The sequence below is a fragment of the Ranitomeya imitator genome, chromosome 1, assembly GCF_032444005.1.
Source record: "Ranitomeya imitator isolate aRanImi1 chromosome 1, aRanImi1.pri, whole genome shotgun sequence".
NCBI lineage: Eukaryota > Metazoa > Chordata > Amphibia > Anura > Dendrobatidae > Ranitomeya > Ranitomeya imitator.
This window is the reverse complement of record NC_091282.1, coordinates 654308265-654322384: the sequence shown is the minus strand read 5'-3', so window position 1 is coordinate 654322384 and position 14120 is coordinate 654308265. Positions and strand designations below refer to the sequence as shown.

Sequence of the window (14120 nt, the reverse complement as noted above, 5' to 3'; positions counted from 1 at the left end):
CACACAGAAGAACATTTGTGAGACGCAGAACTGAAAAAATGCTGGAAGAGTGTCTGACGCCATCTGTCAAGCATGGTGGAGGCAATGTGATGGCCTGGGGTTGCTTTGGTGCTGGTAAAGTGGGAGATTTGTACAAGGTAAAAGTGATATTGAATAAGGAAGGCTATCACTCCATTTTGCAACGCCATGCCATACCCTGTGGACAGCGCTTGATTGGAGCCAATTTCATCCTACAACAGGACAATGACCCAAAGCACACCTTCAAATTATGCAAGAACTATTTAGGGAAGAAGCAGGCAGCTGGTATTCTATCTGTAATGGAGTGGCCAGCGCAGTCACCAGATCTCAACCCCATTGAACTGTTGTGGGAGCAGCTTGACCGTATGGTACGAAAAAAGTGTCCATCAAGCCAAATCAATTTGTGGGAGGGGCTTCTGGAAGCATGGGGTGAAATTTCTCCAGATTACCTCCGCAAATTAACTGCTAGAATGCCAAAGGTCTGCAATGCTGGAATTGCTGCAAAGGGAGCATTCTTTGACAAAAGCAAAGTTCGAAGAAGAAAATTATTACTTCAAATAAAAATCTTTTTTTTCGAACCTTGTCAATGTCTGGACTAGATTTTAAATTAATTTGGCAACTCATTTGATTAATTAAAGTATGAGTTATCATGGAAAACACAAAATTGTCAGGGTGACCCTAAACTTTTGAACGGTAGTTTATGTATATATATATATATATATACTAGATTGTGGCCCGATTCTAACGCATCGGGTATTCTAGAATATGCATGTCCCCGTAGTATATGGACGATGATTCCAGAATTCGCGGCACACTGTGCCCGTCGCTGATTGGTCGAGGCAACCTTTATGACATCATCGTCGCCATGGCAACCATTATGACATCTACGTTGATACTGTGCCCGTCGCTGAATCAGAAACGTGAGATGTCTACGTCCTTTATGACATCATCGTCGCTGTGCACGTTGCTGATTGGTCGATTTATGACATCATCGTCGCTGTGCCCGTTGCTGATTGGTCGAGGCCTGGCGGCCTCGACCAATCAGACGCGGGATTTCTACGTCCTTTATGACATCATCGTCGCTGTGCCCGTTGCTGATTGGTCGAGGCCTGGCGGCCTCGACCAATCTGAGAGCCGGGATTTCCAGGACAGACAGACAGACAGACAGACGGAAAAACCCTTAGACAATTATATATATAGATAGATATAATTGTCTAAGGGTTTTTCCGTCTGTCTGTCCTGGAAATCCTGCGTCTCTGATTGGTCGAGGCCCCCAGGCCTCGACCAATCAGCGACAGGCACAGCATGGCGATGATGATGTCATAAAGGTTGCCTCGACCAATCAGTGACAGGCACAGTCTGCCGCGAATTCGCCTCGACCAATCAGCGACGGGCACAGTATCGACGTAGATGTCATAATGGTTGCCATAGCGACGATGATGTCATAAAGGTTGCCTCGACCAATCAGCGACGGGCACAGTCTGCTGCGAATTCTGGAATCATCATTGTCCATATACTACGGGGACATGCATATTCTAGAATACCCGATGCGTTAGAATCGGGCCACAATCTAGTATATAGATATATATATATGTGTACATATATATATATATATATCTACTACATAATTGTCTAAGGGTCACTTCGGTCTTTCTGTCACAGATATTCATTGGTCGCGGCCTCTGTCTGTCATGGAATCCAAGTCGCTGGTTGGTCGTGGCAAAACGCCCACATCCATTGCCAAGACCAATCAGCGACGCCCGCAGTCCGGCGGCAATATGGCCGCTCTTTCCTCCCCGCAGTCAGTCAGTGCCCGCTCCATACTCCCCTCCAGTCATCCAGTCAGCCCTCACACAGGGTTAATGCCAGCGTTACCGGAGCGCGGTGTAACGCACTCCGGTTACGCAGCTATTAACCCCGTGTGACCAACTTTTTACTATTGATGCTGCATATGCAGCATCAATAGTAAAACGATCTGTTAAAAATAATAATAAAAAAAAACGTTATTCTCACCCTCCACCGTAGCGTCCTGTCCTCGGCCCTGCAAGCGGCAGGTTCCGCTTCCAAAGATGCTATGGGAGAAGGACCTTCCATGACGTCACAGTCATGTGACTGCGACGTCATCACAGGTCCTGCGCTCATACCAACCCTGGGACCGGAAGCTGCTGGGTGCACCGCACACAAGCGCCTGAACTACAACGGGCTCTTCAGATGGTGAGTATATGTTTCTTTTTTATTTTGTAACCTGTTAAATACATGCCTGGGCAATCTACTACGTAGCTGGGCAATATACTACGTGGCTGTGCTGTATACTACGTGACTGGGCAATATACTACGTGCCTGTGCTGTATACTACGTCGCTGTGCAATATACTACGTGACTGGGCAATATACTACGTGCCTGTGCTGTATACTACGTCGCTGAGCAATATACTACGTGGCTGGGCAATATACTACGTGGCTGGGCAATATACTACGTGGACATGTATATTCTAGAATACCCGATGCGTTAGAATCGGGCCACCATCTAGTATATATATATAATCGTCTAAGGGGCACTTCCGTCTGTTTGTCTGTCGGAAATCCCAAGCCGCTGATTCGTCGCGGCCACCCGGCGACCAATCAGCGACGGGCACAGTCCCGCTGCGAAATGGCCGCTCCCTAGTTCCCTACAGTCAGTGCCCCCTCCATACAAACCCCCTCCCTCCCAGTCAGCACCCGCCGCCCACATAGCGTTTTAGCAGTCCGTTAAACCGACTGCGTTACACCGCGGCATAACGCAGTGTAATGCAGTCTGTTAACGCTATTAACACTGTGTGACGAACTTTTTACATCAATAGTAAAAAGATATGTTAAAAATAATTAAAAAAATGGTGCTATTCTCACCTTCCGCCGTCCACCGATGCGCGCGAGCGGCAAGGCTGCCACCAGCTTCCGTTCAGAGATGCATTGCGAAATTACCCAGCTGACTTAGCGGTCTCGCAGACCGCTAAGTCATCTGGGTAATTTCGCAATGCATCTCTGGGAACGGAAGCTGGCGGCAGCCTCGCACGCATCGGGACAACTTCGGTGGACGCCGGAGGGTGAGTATATAACTATTCTTTATTTTATTCTTTTTTTTTTTTTTTTACAAAGATGGTGCCCACACTGCTGTATACTATGTGGGCTGTTATATACTGCGTGACTGATATATACTACGTGGGCAGTGTTATATACTGTGTGGCTGCTATATACTATGTGGCCTACTACATACTATGTGGCTGCTATATAGTACGTGGCTCTGCTATATACTACGTGGCTGTGCTATATACTACGTGGCTGTGCTATATTTTACATACTACATGGCTGTGCTATCTACTACATGGCTGTACTATACCCTGCACCCCGAACCCCCGACATCCAGCGCCCCGAACCCCCGACATCCTGCGACCAATCAGCGACAGACGCAGTCCAGCCGCGAATTGACGTGGGATTTAAACACCGTTTCAGTGATTGGTCGTGGCCGGCCGGCCGTGCGCGACCAATCAGCGATATTGGCGCGGTATTTAAACACCGCTTCGGTCATTGGTTGTGCCCGGCCGGCCGTGACCAATCAGCAACAGGTGCAGTCCGGCCGCGAATTGGCGCCAGATTTGAACCACGCTTTGCTGATCGGCCAGCCGGGCTGCGACCAATCAGCGATATTGGCGCGGAATTTAACCCCCACTCACAGCGCGAAGTACATTATATATATATATATATACATACACATATATATATATATACATATATATATTTATATTTGATTTATTTGATCACTAAATAAATATTTGAATGAAAAAAAAATCTAAAAAATAAAAGTACACAAATTTGGTATCGCCGTGGCAGTAACGACCTATAAAACTGTCCCGCTAGTTATTATTATTATTATTTATTATTATAACGCCATTTATTCCATGGCGCTTTACATGTGAGGAGGGGTATGCATAATAAAACAAGTACAATAATCTTTAACAATACAAGTCACAACTGGTACAGGAGGAGAGAGGACCCTGCCCGCGAGGGCTCACAATCTACAAGGGATGGGTGAGGATACAGTAGGTGAGGGTAGAGCTGGCTGTGCAGCGGTTTGGTCAATCGGTGGTTACTGCAGGTTGTAGGCTTGTCGGAAGAGGTGGGTCTTCAGGTTCTTTTTGAAGGTTTCGATGGTAGGCGAGAGTCTGATATGTTGTGGTAGAGCATTCCAGAGTAGGGGGGATGCACGAGAGAAATCTTGTATGCGATTGTGGGAAGAGGAGATAATAGGGGAGTAGAGAAGGAGATCTTGTGAGGATCGGAGGTTGCGTGCAGGAAAGTACCGGGAGACGAGGTCGCAGATGTATGGAGGAGACAGGTTGTGGATGGCTTTGTATGTCATGGTTAGGTTTTTGTACTGGAGTCTCTGGGTGATGGGGAGCCAGTGCAGGGATTGACAGAGGGGAGAGGCCGGGGAATAGCGGGGGGACAGGTGGATTAGTCGGGCAGCAGAGTTTAGAATAGATTGGAGGGGTGCAAGAGTGTTAGAGGGGAGGCCACAGAGCAGGAGGTTACAGTAGTCAAGGCGGGAGATGATGAGGGCATGGACTAGGGTCTTTGCAGATTCTTGGTTTAGGAATGTGCGGATCCGTGAAATATTTAGTTAACACCTTTAGTAAACCCCTTAAAAAGAAAAAGCAAAAAAAATGCTTTATCATCATACCGCCGAACAAAAAGTGGAATAACACGCGATCAAAAAGACGGATATAAATAACCATCGTACCGCTGAAACGTCATCTTGTCCTGCAAAAATTGAGTTGCCATACAGCATCATCAGCAAAAAAGTAAAAAAGTTATAGCTGTCAGAATAAACTGATGCAAAAACAATTTTTTTTATAAAATAGTTTTTATTACATAAAAGCGCCAAAACATGAAAAAAAAATTATATAAATTATATAAATCGTACTGACCCGAAGAATAAAACTGCTTTATCAATTTTACCACATACGGAACGTTATAAATGCCCCCCCCCCAAAAAAAAAAAAAAAAAAAATTCATGAATAGCTGTTTTTTGCTCATTCTGTCTACCAAAAATAGGAATAAAATGAGATTTAAAAAAATCATGTTCCTGAAAATGGTACCAATAAAAACATCAACTCGTCCTGCAAAAAACAAGACCTCACATGACTCTGTGGGCCAAAATATGAAAAAATTATAGGTCTCAAAATGTGGTGATGCAAAAACTATTTTTTGCAATAAAAAGTGTCTTTTAGTGTGTGACAGCTGCCAAACATAAAAACCCGCTATAAATAGTAAATCAAACCCCCCTTATCACCCCCTTTGTTAGGGAAAAATAATAAAAGACAAAAAATGTATTTATTTCAATTTTCACACTAGGGTTAGGGCTAAAATTAGGGTTGGGGCTAAAGTTGGGGTTAGGATTAGGGTTGGTATTAGGGTTAGGAATGGAATTATGGTTGGGATTAGGGGTGTGTTAGGGTTAGGTTTGTGGATAGGGTTATGGTTGGGATTAGGGTTAGAGGTGTGTTGGGGTTAGGATTTGGGGGGCTTCCACTGTTTAGGCACATCAGGGGCTCTCCAGATGCGACATGGTGTCTGATATCAATTCTACGTTGAAAAAGTCAAACGGCACTCCTTCCCTTCCGAGCTCTGTCATGCGCCCAAACAGTGGTTTACCCTCCCAAAAGGGGTATCAGCGTACTCAGAACAAATTGCCCAACAACTTTTGGGGTCTAATTTCTCCTGTTACCCTTGGGAAAATAAAAAATTGGGGGCAAAAAGATCATTTTTGTGGAAAAAAAATGTATGGCTCTATGTTATAACTTTCTGTGAAGCCCTTGGGGGTTCAAAGTGCTCACCACACATCTAGTCTCTAGATAAGTTCCTTGGGGGCTCTAATTTCCAAAATGGTGTCACTTGTGGGGGTTTTCCACTATTTGGGCACATCAGAGGCTCTCTAAACGCGACATGGTATTCGATCTCAATTCCAGCTAATTTTGCATTGAAAAGTCAAACGGCGCTCCTTCTCTTCCTAGCCCTGCCATGCACCCAAACAGTGGTTTACCCCCACATATGGGGTATCAGCGTACTCAGGACAAATTGTACAACTTTTGGGGTCCAATTTCTCCTGTTACCCTTGGTAAAATAAAACAAATTGAATCAGAAGTAAATTTTGTGAAAAAAAGTTAAATGTTCATTTTTATTTTTTTTTAAACATTCCAAAAATTCCTGTGAAGCACCTGAAGGGTTAATAGTAACATAGTTAGCAAGGCCAAAAAAAAGACATTTGTCCATCCAGTTCAGCCTATATTACGTCAGAGTAAATCCCCAGATCTAGGTCCTTCTAAAGAACCTAATAACTGTAAGATACAATATTGTTACACTCCAGGAAGACATCCAGGCCTCTCTTGAACCCCTCGACTGAGTTCGCCATCACCACCTCCTCAGGCAAGGAATTCCAGATTCTCACTGCCCTAACAGTAAAGAATCCTCTTCTATGTTGGTGGAAAAACCTTCTCTCCTCCAGATGAAGAGAATGCCCCCATGTGACCGTCACCTTCCTTGGTATAAACAGATCCTCAGCGAGATATTTGTATTGTCCCCTTATATACTTATACATGGTTATTAGATCGCCCCTCAGTCGTCTTTTTTCTAGACTAAATAATCCTAATTTTGCTAATCTCTCTGGGTATTGTAGCTCCCCCACCCCCTCTATTAATTTTCTTGCCCTCCTTTGTACTCTCTCTAGTTCCATTATATCCTTCCTGAGCACCGGTGCCCAAAACTGGACACACATGTTGGAAATGTAACTTATTAAGGATTTTGTGTGACATATCTCTGTGATTTAAGCGCATAAAAGTTCAATGATGGAAAATTGCTAAATTTTTGCCAAATTTCCATTTTTCACAAATAAACAAGTCACATCAAAGAAATTTTACCACTATCATGAAGTACAATATGTCACAAGAAAACAAGCTCAGAATCACCGTGATCCATGGAAGCGTTCCAGAGTTATAACCTCGTAAAGGGACGGTGGTCAGAATTCTAAAAATTGGCCTGGTCATTAACATGCAAATGTGGGTAAAGGGGTTAAAAAAAAAAAAAGTTCATCTCACCCCCCATTTGCCCAATTCAAAATAAATAATAAAAAAAAATACACATATTTGGTATCACCACGTTCAAATGCCCGATCATAATATAAAAAGAATTAATTCGATAGGTAAATGGTGTAACATGAAAAAAAAAATAAATAAATAAAAAAGCCAAAATTATGTTTTCTTGGTCACCACAATGTTGCAATAGCGGGCGACCAATATATTGTATCTTCAAAATGGTATGAATAAAAACATCAGCTCGGCGCACAAAAAAATAAGCCATCACCACCCCAGATGATAAAAAATGGAGACACTACAGGTCTCAGAAAATAGCGCCATTTTTAAAAAAAAAAACAAATGTGGGATTTTGTTTTCACCACTTAAATAAAAAAAGAACCTAGACACGTTTGTTTGGTGTCTATGACCTGGATAGTCATAATTGCAGGTCAGTTTTAGCATTTGGTAAACATGGTAGAAAACAAAAAACAATTCTAGAATTGCACTTTTTGCTGCAATTTCACCGCACTTGGAATTTTTTTCCCATTTCCACTACACAATATGGTAAAGCCAATAGTGTTGTTTAAAAGTACAACTCGTCCCGCAAAAAACAAGGCCTCACATGGCCATAATGATGGAAAAATAAAAAAGTTACGGCTCTGGGAAGAAGGGGAGCAAAAAATGAAAACACAAAAATTGGAAAATCCAAAGGTGGTGAAGGGGTTAATATTTATTTTAACTCAAAGAATTCTGTTCAGATTCCCTCTGTGTCCCACCATAGTCTAAGGAGATTACACCCGCACAGAAGGGACTGGGACCAGAAAATAATTTATTATATAGAAAAACTTTTAAAAAACCTATGACTGATGAGAGTTGTTGTGCGCCTGTCTTCCTCAGTCTCCTGCACTGTCCGGGTGATCAGGATGTCGGCACGCTCTGCTTGATGACTATTTTCTGCCGCGTGTTGCGCTGGCTGGTGTCCTGTGTGGTGGTGGCAGGAGCCATGGAAGCGGCAGCCATGGCGGCGTTGGGCAGGCCGTGGGCAGTGATGTATTTCTTGTACGCCTCTCGGATGATCTTGAAGGCGCGGGCGTTGTAATAGGGGATGTCAGTGATGGGGTCTCTGTACTGGGCGGGTTTGTGGGTGACGGGGCACAGCTCGCGGACGGGGAGGCGGGTTTTGTTCCTCGGAAAAATATGTTCGAAAGTCTCATCTTCGGAGAAGGTGATGAAGGTTCGGGAACATTTGCTGACAGGAGGCACAACTGACTCACCGGACTGCTCCTGCTCAAACCTGGAAAAGAAGAATGGGGCTCATTGTTAGTTTGGAACCAATATGGCCGCCATTACCAATACCAGTACAAAGCCTTACTCTCTCTCTCTCTCTCTAAAATCCATGTGCATTAAAGAAAGACGGATCCAGCTAAATAACGGAATTTTCACAATTTGCACCGGATCCGTTTTTTTACAAATTGGCCGGATTTAGCCTGAAAACAAAAAACTGATGTGTGAAACTAGCCTAAGAGGAGGGGGAGTTTCTGTGCGACTCAGTGAATCTGCCATGGCGGCCAAATTGATTGCACTCACCCTTCCACGTCTACGTTTTCCTCCTTCACGCCGGCATCCGCGATAAGAGGCATGACCACGGAGTGGTAGCGGATGGTCGGCCCCACGTATCTCTGCTTCTTCTGCACCTGCTTCTTCTTGTCTGCCTCCAGGCGTTCGTAATTTTCTGCAAGCAGAAGAAAAACAGTATACGGGGCGATTAGCAAAACTATTAACTCCTTCCCGATTGGCGACAATTTCTTACTCTTCTTCCTCGAGTCATAACTTTTTTTCACCACCTTGTACTTAGGCTACGTTCACATTAGTGTTTTGCGGGGCTGCGTCGGGCGCAGCTGCAACGACGCATGCGTCCCTATTTAACATGGGGGCGCATGGACATGCGTTGTCTTGCGTTTTATGACGCATGCGTCATTTTTGGCGCAAGCGTCAGGGCGCAGAGGACGCAGCAAGTTGCATTTTTTTTTGCGTCCAAAATCAAGCCAAAAATGGACGCATGCGTCACAAAACAATGCGTTTTTCCATGCGTTTCACATCCGTCGTGCGTTGCGGCGACGACGCTGCGTCCAAAGATGCTAATGTGAACATAGCCTTACCCAGCGAGCGGATGTTGATCTCCTCAGTAATCTTGGCCTCCTCCAGAAGCTCCTCCTGGGTCAGGGGTCTGTCAGGGTGAGGCCCTTTTTTCTTGCGAGACTGCACCTGCCTCTCTTGCACGCGCAGGAAGGTCTGGCGCGTGTGCTCTGTGGTAGACTGGCGCATCTGCTTTCGACCTGTCAAACAAAACAAAGTTCAGGGGAGCTGAAAACAACAAGGAGCAACGACCAGTAAACAGTCACCACACACTCACTGTCCACGCTGTCTTCTGTGACCTCCTGCGGGGGTGGTCTCTCTGCACGGCTTTTGGGCGTAGCATCAGGTTTTGGCTTCGGCTTGGGCTTCAGGAGCTGAATCGGCTCCTGTGGAGGAGACAAGGGGGCTGTAGCATAAATGAGGGGGAATAGAAGTGACCGAGTGGATATCCACCATGCTTTACCCACCCACTACACAAATTCAAACTAACCATAAGGTCGTTTACAGCATCTCTCTCACTCTTCCCAGCTGGAAGACTACTTCTGCCCTCACCTTGTAAGCCTTGGTCACTACCCTGCGCTTCCGCTTGGGTTCATCCTCCTCGTGGTCACTGGTGGGCTCATCGCCCTCATCAATGTCGAAGTCAGAGTCCACCTCATCCTCGCTCTCCGATCGGACCTGGTTGTATTCCTCATCGCCAGATTCCTAAGGAAAGAAAGTGAAAGTCGGAGCCAGTAAGGATTTTTAAAGGGGATGTCGTACCATCAGTCACTGGGTAGATGAGTCGTCCACCGCCAAAAACGTACAACAAGCACCTTTTCTAGTGTCCTTTACAACTGGGGGGAACTTGCTGTGAAGTGCAGCCGTTCACCCATTTTTGAATGTCCACACCTTTGGAAACATTTGGACCGGGTTGGAGAAAGCTAAAATTGATGTCTAGGCGTCTTCGTATTTGTGTGTCATTGCTATTGCTACCATTTTAGGGCACATATGAAACTCTTTTTATTACACTCAATAGGGGGAGGAGAGGTGGCCAATATGAAACTCTTTTTATTACACTCAATAGGGGGAGGAGAGGTGGCCAAAATAATGGCAATTGTAAGACACTCCACACAATAAGATGCCCCCATGTCTCTCACACAGTGTGATGGACTCACCACTCCCCCACACACAGTATGACGCCTCCGCCACCCATCACAATGTATAATGTCCCCACACACTATATGATGCCCCCAATCAGTATGATGTCCCCCTCACTATCCTCAGTGACAGAGCTGCTCTCTGCTGGCAGTCACATGACTTGCAGGTCCTTCAGTCTCTACCCCAAAGTAACACTGGAGCAGGGATCTGCTGTCGGCATCGTCACTATGATGTCCCGAGGACACATGCCCCAGTCTCTCAGGGACAGCTGGATGCGGAACTGTCGGGAGCTATGCATCAGCTCATAGTAATCGTTGGCGGGTCGGAGACCCCAGAATGATTGTGCCAGGCAATGGGTCACTGTCAGAGACGTCACATGTCAGAAAGGGGATAAAATCACCGCTAAGTGCCCGCCTGCTGCTCTTCTACCCAGAATCACTGTGGGCAGCATGAAGACCCCTCATATTGGGGTGTAAGATGCCAAAATCACTTCACCCTTTATAGCCTGGGGTCCTGGTATATGAGAACAGGGCTGGAGCTCCAAGAAGTGCAGAGGACTGGGAAGAACAAATGAATATGAACGAGGACTAGAAGTTCCAGCATGCCTTTATGACAGCCTGCAGGCTCTGCTGTTATAGAGACCTAGAGATAGTTCCTCTGCAAACACTGACCTCGTTGAAGCCTCCATATGTGGTCTTGTAAAACTCATCCTCCTCCTCACGGTTCAGCAGACCGGACAGGCGGTTTCCCGCCGTCTTTCGGGGGGCTCTGCTCTCCGCCAAACTCATCTTGCGGTTCTACAAATCGGCCAGCGACAGAACGAGCATACAGTGGGAACAAGGAAACGCGAGCGAGCGCCGAGCGATCCAGCCAATCAGAATGCAGCACAGAAGCGAACACCGTCTTAGCCAATCAGAGAAGTCGACATAATCCAGCATTCAAAGAAACGCTAAAACATCATCAGATCTGCGACAATGTGGAGAGAGACAGTCACTGACGGTGACAACCAAAATCCAACCACAACATGGCTGATCACACCAAGTGATTTCTACTTCATAGAAGACAGAAGGGAAAGGAATAAAGTTGATATTATTCACATTTGTGCCCATCTTTATTATTGTTCTCCCTGCGATAGTAGGAAGGTGATAAATAGATTACAATGTGACGCCATAGCAAACTGGTATATGCGTCGTGGTGATGGGATTGTCTTGGTGGGATCACATCACCCTGGTATACGGCAGAGCTTGTAGGGTGTTCCAGGTATACAACAGGTCTTTTGGGGTGTTTCCTTGTATATGGGGGTCTTGTGCGGTGTTCCCGGTATACGGCAGGTCTTGTGGGGTGTTCCCGGTATATGGCAGGTCTTGTGGGGTGTTCTCAGTATACGGCAGGTCTTGTGGGGTGTTCCCGGTATATGGCAGGTCTTGTGGGGTGTTCCCGGTATACGGCAGGTCTTGTGGGGTGTTCCCGGTATACGGCAGGTCTGGTGGGGTGTTCTCAGTATACGGCAGGTCTTGTGGGGTGTTCCCGGTATACGGCAGGTCTGGTGGGGTGTTCTCAGTATACGGCAGGTCTTGTGGGGTGTTCCTGGTGTACAGCAGGTCTGTGGGGTATTCCCAGTATACGGCAGGTCTTGTGGGGTGTATCTGGTATACGGCAGGTCTTGTGGGGTGTATCTGGTATATGGCAGGTCTGTGGGGTGTTCCCAGTATACGGCAGGTCTTGTGGGGTGTATCTGGTATACGGCAAGTCTTGTGGGGTGTATCTGGTATACGGCAGGTCTTGTGGGGTGTTCTCAGTATACGGCAGGTCTTGTGGGGTGTTCCCGGTATACGGCAGGTCTGGTGGGGTGTTCCCGGTATACGGCAGGTCTTGTGGGGTGTTCCTGGTGTACGGCAGGTCTGTGGGGTGTTCCCTGTATACGGCAGGTCTTGTGGGGTGTATCTGGTATACGGCAGGTCTTGTGGGGTGTCCCTGGTATACGGCAGGTCTTGTGGGGTGCTCCCGGTATACGGCGGGTCTTGTGGGGTGTTCCCGGTATACCACAGGTCTTGTGGGGTGTTCCCAGTATACGGCAGGTCTGTGGGGTATTCCCGGTATACGGCAGGTCTTGTGGGGTGTTCCTGGTATACGGCAGGTCTTGTGGGGTGTTCTCAGTATACGGCAGGTCTTGTGGGGTGTCCCTGGTATACGGCAGGTCTTGTGGGGTGCTCCCGGTATACGGCGGGTCTTGTGGGGTGTTCCCGGTATACCACAGGTCTTGTGGGGTGTTCCCAGTATACGGCAGGTCTGTGGGGTATTCCCGGTATACGGCAGGTCTTGTGGGGTGTTCCTGGTATACGGCAGGTCTTGTGGGGTGTTCTCAGTATACGGCAGGTCTTGTGGGGTGTCCCTGGTATACGGCAGGTCTTGTGGGGTGTTCCCGGTATATGGCAGGCCTTTGGGATGTTCCCTGTATACGGCAGGTCTGTGGGGTATTCCCGGTATACGGCAGGTCTTGTGGGGTGTTCTCAGTATACGGCAGGTCTTGTGGGGTGTTCCTGGTATACGGCGGGTCTTGTGGGGTGCTCCCGGTATACGGCAGGTCTGGTGGGGTGTTCTCAGTATACGGCAGGTCTTGTGGGGTGTTCCCGGTATACGGCAGGTCTTGTGGGGTGTTCCCGGTATACGGCAGGTCTTGTGGGGTGTTCCTGGTGTACGGCAGGTCTGTGGGGTGTTCCCTGTATACGGCAGGTCTTGTGGGGTGTATCTGGTATACGGCAGGTCTTGTGGGGTGTCCCTGGTATACGGCAGGTCTTGTGGGGTGCTCCCGGTATACGGCGGGTCTTGTGGGGTGTTCCCGGTATACCACAGGTCTTGTGGGGTGTTCCCAGTATACGGCAGGTCTGTGGGGTATTCCCGGTATACGGCAGGTCTTGTGGGGTGTTCCTGGTATACGGCAGGTCTTGTGGGGTGTTCTCAGTATACGGCAGGTCTTGTGGGGTGTCCCTGGTATACGGCAGGTCTTGTGGGGTGCTCCCGGTATACGGCGGGTCTTGTGGGGTGTTCCCGGTATACCACAGGTCTTGTGGGGTGTTCCCAGTATACGGCAGGTCTGTGGGGTATTCCCGGTATACGGCAGGTCTTGTGGGGTGTTCCTGGTATACGGCAGGTCTTGTGGGGTGTTCTCAGTATACGGCAGGTCTTGTGGGGTGTCCCTGGTATACGGCAGGTCTTGTGGGGTGTTCCCGGTATATGGCAGGCCTTTGGGATGTTCCCTGTATACGGCAGGTCTGTGGGGTATTCCCGGTATACGGCAGGTCTTGTGGGGTGTTCCCGGTATACGGCAGGTCTTGTGGGGTGTTCCCGATATACGGCAGGTCTTGTGGGGTGTTCCTGGAATACGGCAGGTCTTGTGGGGTGTTCCCGGTATACGGCAGGTCTTGTGGGGTGTTCCTGGTATACGGCAGGTCTTGTGGGGTGTATCTGGTATACGGCAGGTCTTGTGGGGTGTATCTGGTATACGGCAGGTCTTGTGGGGTGTTCTCAGTATACGGCAGGTCTTGTGGGGTGTTCCTGGTATACGGCGGGTCTTGTGGGGTGCTCCCGGTATACGGCAGGTCTGGTGGGGTGTTCTCAGTATACGGCAGGTCTTGTGCGGTGTTCCCGGTATACGGCAGGTCTTGTGGGGTGTTCCCGGTATACGGCAGGTCTTGTGGGGTGTTTCTGGTGTACGGCAGGT

The 14120-nt window shown here is 47.6% G+C and overlaps 1 protein-coding gene across 1 annotated transcript; it reads right to left on the bottom strand.

The window, feature by feature from the left end:
• Window positions 1-7472: 7472 nt before the first annotated feature.
• VPS72 (vacuolar protein sorting 72 homolog) lies at window positions 7473-11258 on the bottom strand. Its single transcript, XM_069728745.1, has 6 exons — window positions 11071-11258; window positions 9812-9964; window positions 9537-9645; window positions 9283-9459; window positions 8711-8855; window positions 7473-8417 (listed from the first exon to the last, which is right to left on the bottom strand). The coding sequence occupies exons 1-6, from the start codon at window positions 11185-11187 to the stop codon at window positions 8042-8044; spliced, it is 1077 nt and encodes a 358-aa protein (XP_069584846.1). The 5' UTR covers window positions 11188-11258; the 3' UTR covers window positions 7473-8041.
• Window positions 11259-14120: the final 2862 nt, after the last annotated feature.

What these genes read in the sequence shown, in the direction of transcription:
- VPS72 (XM_069728745.1), bottom strand. Translation starts at nt 11,187, where the DNA reads ATGAGTTTGGCGGAGAGCAGAGCCCCCCGAAAGACGGCGGGAAACCGC. An exon ending in CATATGGAGGCTTCAACGAG is followed by an intron (nt 9,965 to 11,070) that starts GTCAGTGTTTGC and finishes TTCTTTCCTTAG; the next exon opens with GAATCTGGCGATGAGGAATA. An exon ending in TAGTGACCAAGGCTTACAAG is followed by an intron (nt 9,646 to 9,811) that starts GTGAGGGCAGAA and finishes TCTCCTCCACAG; the next exon opens with GAGCCGATTCAGCTCCTGAA.